General features: G+C 38.4%; 1 protein-coding gene across 1 annotated transcript; it reads right to left on the reverse strand.

The window, feature by feature from the left end:
* LOC143846889 (protein IQ-domain 26-like) lies at positions 1-4029 on the reverse strand. The gene is made up of 4 exons (XM_077355485.1): positions 3416-4029; positions 2529-2944; positions 987-1193; positions 1-872 (listed from the first exon to the last, which is right to left on the reverse strand). The coding sequence occupies exons 2-4, from the start codon at positions 2925-2927 to the stop codon at positions 204-206; spliced, it is 1275 nt and encodes a 424-aa protein (XP_077211600.1). The 5' UTR covers positions 2928-2944; positions 3416-4029; the 3' UTR covers positions 1-203.
* Positions 4030-4858: the final 829 nt, after the last annotated feature.

The raw sequence follows: 4858 nt of genomic DNA on the forward strand, positions 1-4858 counted from the left end.
GACAAAGAAGAAGAGCTTCTTCATTTCAGCTTAACATGGTGGTTAACATCATATGATTGATTCCTTTCTAATCTAGTACTTCTACAACAAAAGAAAATTCAAATCAAATCCTATCTTGAGAAGTTGTACACCTTTCTGTTCTTTTTTCACATTCCTTACAACAGCAATAAGAGGAAAAACAAAAGCTCTTGCTCATACTCTATTCACCATCTCCTTTCTAAGTAATCTCTCTCTGGTTCTCTAACAAATTCAGCAGATCTATCAAGCCTGCCCATTACTGCATTCTTAAAATTAAAGGTTTCTTGAACATGAGAACATGACCGTTGCATTCGAACGCCACTTAGGCTCACTCTAGACTCCACCATTTCATTCAAAGAAAGCTTCTTCTTCGAACCCGGCTCGGGCCTTTGCTTAGGAGCACTTTGAGACCTCACCTTCGCCTTAAACGACTGTGTATTCGCCATGTAATTTGGAAAATTCGAGTATCGGCGAAAGAAACTATCAGCGCAAACACTCTTTGCAGGTGTCACTGGCATTCCCATATTCGAACCATTCGAATTAACGAAACGGGGAGTGCTATGGGCAGTGGAGAACCTATATTCATCCCCCGTCAAGCCCCATTCGAGGTCTTGTAGATTTCGACAATTGGGTATCGAGAGACGAGGTGGGACTTGGGATGGGTGTGGGGAGGAGAGTGTTTGTGAGAGTGGGTCTTCACCAAAATCTGACATGGATGGATTGGTTCGGCGTGATCTTGATTTGGGTCTGCAAGTGTCAATTTCTACTATCTTAGGGTTATCATCCAAGGCATTGACCCCAGTTTCGAGGGACGAAGAAAGCCTCCTACTGTGGATTAATTCATCAAATCTTTCCTGAAAATGAGAGAACAAAAACATAAGTTTCAATCACCTCTGCTTTCAATGCGGGTAAATTGGATTTACGGGATCGAATTTTCATTTGCTAAGAGATGTCGGGTTGTATCTTACAATGGATTTACGGGATCGAATTTCTGGTTGAAACTTGTGATCTTTGTGGAGAAGATGATGAGCCTTTTGCTTTCGGACAGTAGCCTGAGCTCTGATAAGAGCTTGCATGCTATGAAGAGTTGCGGCGGCTTGCTTTCGCACTAGATAACCTCGAACATGAGCCTGCAATTTCACTAGTCCTTTCAACGCTCGAAGAGCTTTCTTCGCCTATGCATACCCAATGCAAGATTCAGCAACACAGTAAATGAAAGAGATCCTCTAAATTTTAAAAGAGCTTAAGAGCATAAATTAGAAACTCTCTCTCTCTCTCTCTCTCTCTCTCTCTCTCTCTCTCTCTCTCTCTCTCTCTCTCTCTCTCTCTCTCTCTGAGAAATACATTAAAATTTAAAGATACAAACACATGTACTGTTTGTTACAGAACTCTTGCAAATAGAGAAATCTATTACACTCGATTGGGAAAACCACTCTCTCAAGTCAGATTGTGCATTGTGGAAATGAAGAAGATAAGCATTATATAAATAACAGAAAATGAAATACCCAATTCAGAACACCGATTGAAACATAAATTTCAGCATCAGATTCAGCAAATGAAAAAAATGGGGGAAAATACAAAAAAAAAATATCTAAAATCCACGGCTCGGAGTTTCTTGAAACCAGATTCAACCAATCAGTAATACGAATCTTTACAAGAACATTTGTAAACAAGATTCAGTAAAATGCAGAACAAAAAAAAACAGGAAAAACTTCAGTTTCAAAAAGCAAACTGACATAGCCAAAATATCCCCATTAACCAAACTTTCCCACACCAGATTCAACCAATCACCCACTTCAATAATACTACTCTGTACAACCATTTCTTAAAAGGATTCATTAAATGCAGAAAAAATCAAAATGGAAAAAAGATATAAAATAGAACTTGGCAAGCAGCTTATGACAAGATTTGGCAAAAACAATATACACCGAAACAAGAAAACCAAACAAAAACTATCTAAAAAATCCCTTGCTCGGAAGTTTAGAAACCAGATTCAACCAATCACCCAGTTCAATAATACCACTCTCTACAAGCATTTGTTCACAAGATTGAGTAAAATGTAGAACCAAAAAAAAAAAAAACAGTAAATATACACTAAAACAAGAAGACCAAGATAAACTTCAGTTTCAAATTAGCAAACTGACATAAACCAAAACACACCCACTACCCAAAATTTCCCAAATTCCCTCTCCAACCCATCAGAACATCAACAGAATCCCACAAAGAGAGAGAGAGAGAGAGAGAGAGAGAGAGAGAGAGAGAGAGAGAGAGAGAGAGAGAGATCAATAACCCCGAAAAAACAGATTCAGTGAAATGCAGAACAAAAAAACAAGACAAACTTCAGTTTCAAATAGCAAACTGATATAACCAAAACACACCCATTACCCAAAATTTCCAAAATTACCTTTCCAACCTTAAAAAAGCATAGCATACCAAAAAAACCACCCTTGATAGAGTTAACAAATCATCCAGTAACTCATCATTAAAGAAAAAAAAATCAATGTCCTTACCAAATAACCCCGAAAAACAGTTTGGATCTTAACAGCAGCCCACCTCTCCCTTCCACCACCAAACATAGTACCTCTTCCATGGCTCGTAAGCCGCACCACCGCCACCGCCGCCTGAGCCGCCGCCACCGCCGCATCAGCCGCCGCTGCCGTGGCCGCAGCCACCGCAATTGCGTGCTTGTTCTGTTCCTTTCCTGTCTCTCCGTAATAAGACCTCAACCATTCAGTCTCAGATTCCGGCATATTGTTCGCCGGATTCCGGCCCATGCTGCCGGAATTATCCCGCCCTGACTTCCCAAAACTCCATCTCTTCTTCTCTTCGCCAGAATTCGAATTATTTCTCTGTTCTTTCTCCTTCTTCCCACCAAACAAGCCTCTCAGCCACCTCGCCACTCTACCCATTTGCAAAGCTTTCTTGTCTGTGCGTAAATCAAAGAATCAAACAACCCACAAGCGTGTTTGTGTATATGTCCAGAAAATAAAGGCAGCAGAATTAAACACAAAGTGAAATCTGAAAAACTGAACTAAAAAGGAGAAATAAGAAGCAGCACCCTACAGAGAAACAAATGGAAAATGGGGGAAATGAAAATCCCAACTGAAATCTATGGGGAAGAAAAATTTCCCCATGTTGCAAAGAAGAGAATGGATGAGTGAAATAAAGAAAACAAATTATTAAAGTAGTTAGAGATTAAAAAAAGGGTGATTTTTGAAAAACCAATTGGCCGGGACCTCGTGAAGAACTGCAATAGAAGACAAACGAGACGCCACAGAAAGATACAGAAGAGAAAACTAAAGCCCATAAAACCAATTAAAAAATTGAAATTACAGACACGACCCAAAACAAAGAGCTGTTACATATTATAAAAAAAAAAAAAAAAAAAAAAACCCACCTTCTCAAAATTCAAAAATCCAATGACTAACTTTGAGAAAGCTCCTCTCTCTTTCTCTCTTACATATTCTCTTTCGCTGAGAAATTATATTCCCTCTCTCTCTCTAACTTTGTGGAGCAACGTGTCCTCAAAAAGAAAGATACCTCAGTTTTCTCAGGCACTGACAATCTCGTGAATCTCTCAGTTTTTTTATACGATTTCTAACTTTTACCACTTTCTTCTTAAAGTAGATTTTACCCTTTTAACCCTATTGAATCAAAGGGGGTAAGAAAAAAGGACTGAGCAATCTGGGTTTCTGGGTTTTTTCCCCTGCTACAAGATCTTGCACAGGAAATTTCAAAGGGAAAAAAAAAAACTCAAAACAAGTAGAATGATTTTTTTTTCTTTTGGGGTTTCAGATATATCCTATTCTTAGAAAGACCCCTCCAGTAAAGAGGTTATTTTTCTCATTTTCTCTATCAGAAAATCTTTCAAACGGTTTTCCTGAATCTTTCTCACTTCCCTTGGTTAGACTTTTCATCGATACGATTTTCCTCTGCCATTTTTCTCTGCTAGAAATCTCTGGTTTCAAATTCTAAGAGAAAACAAAGCTTTCTTTCTGTTTTTCAAAACAAAGAAACGGTAAATGGCTAAATGCCCTTGATTTTGGCCCGTATTTATGATATTACCTTGACAAACGGGTTTTGACCCAGGCTACTGATATCTGCACGACCAAGCTTTGATTATGGAACGAATAAACATTTTTTAAAGTTTTTAATTAGCTGTTGAGAGTTGTTTGTGAATTTTAATAGACACTGACAGTTGGTAAAACAGGTTGAGTTCGCCTCATTGCAGAGGCATGGTCGTGCCCATATCATTGGATGGTATTTCTGTAATTTCGTGTGGAATTTATAGTATATTCTCAATACCAACGGGCAGAAAATTTAGCCATGAAATAGGACTAGAAACGATTATTGGCACTGCCCATGTTTTAGGCCCTGTTCGTTTTAGATTTTGACAACCGATTGGAGGTCCAAAAACTTTGTCACAACCGATGGTGAGCCCCAAACCGATTAGTGGACTCAAAATTACTTTTAAGGCCCTGTTCATTTAAGATTGTCACAACCGATGGTGAGCCTCAAACAGATTATTGGACTCAAAATTAAATGTAATTTTGAGTCCACTAATCAGTTTGGGGCTCTCAATCAGTTGTCGCAATCTCATTTCGTTTAAGATTAAGCCAACCGATTCTGAGTACAAAACAAATTATTGGACTTAAAATTAAACATAATCTTTGAGTCCAATAAATTTATTTTGGTCTCACTTTCAGTTGGCATATTCTTAAACAAACAGGGCTGCCTTGTTAGTTTTTGCTTCAATAATCAGTTTGGGCCCACAATCACTTGTCATGATCTAAAACAAAGTGGGCCTAATTTTAAGTCCAAATGACGGCTACAATATGTA

Source organism: Tasmannia lanceolata, unplaced genomic scaffold (assembly GCF_043159265.1).
Source record: "Tasmannia lanceolata isolate RefF3 unplaced genomic scaffold, GAP_Taslan_0.1 ptg000015l, whole genome shotgun sequence".
Classification (NCBI taxonomy): domain Eukaryota; kingdom Viridiplantae; phylum Streptophyta; class Magnoliopsida; order Canellales; family Winteraceae; genus Tasmannia; species Tasmannia lanceolata.

Bases quoted from the DNA above. Each gene is read 5' to 3' on its own strand.
- LOC143846889 (XM_077355485.1), bottom strand. From the start codon at position 2,927: ATGGGTAGAGTGGCGAGGTGGCTGAGAGGCTTGTTTGGTGGGAAGAAG. The intron at 1,194-2,528 runs GTAAGGACATTG...GGGTATGCATAG, and splicing joins CTGTTTTTCGGGGTTATTTG to GCGAAGAAAGCTCTTCGAGC. The intron at 873-986 runs GTAAGATACAAC...TCTCATTTTCAG, and splicing joins TTCGATCCCGTAAATCCATT to GAAAGATTTGATGAATTAAT.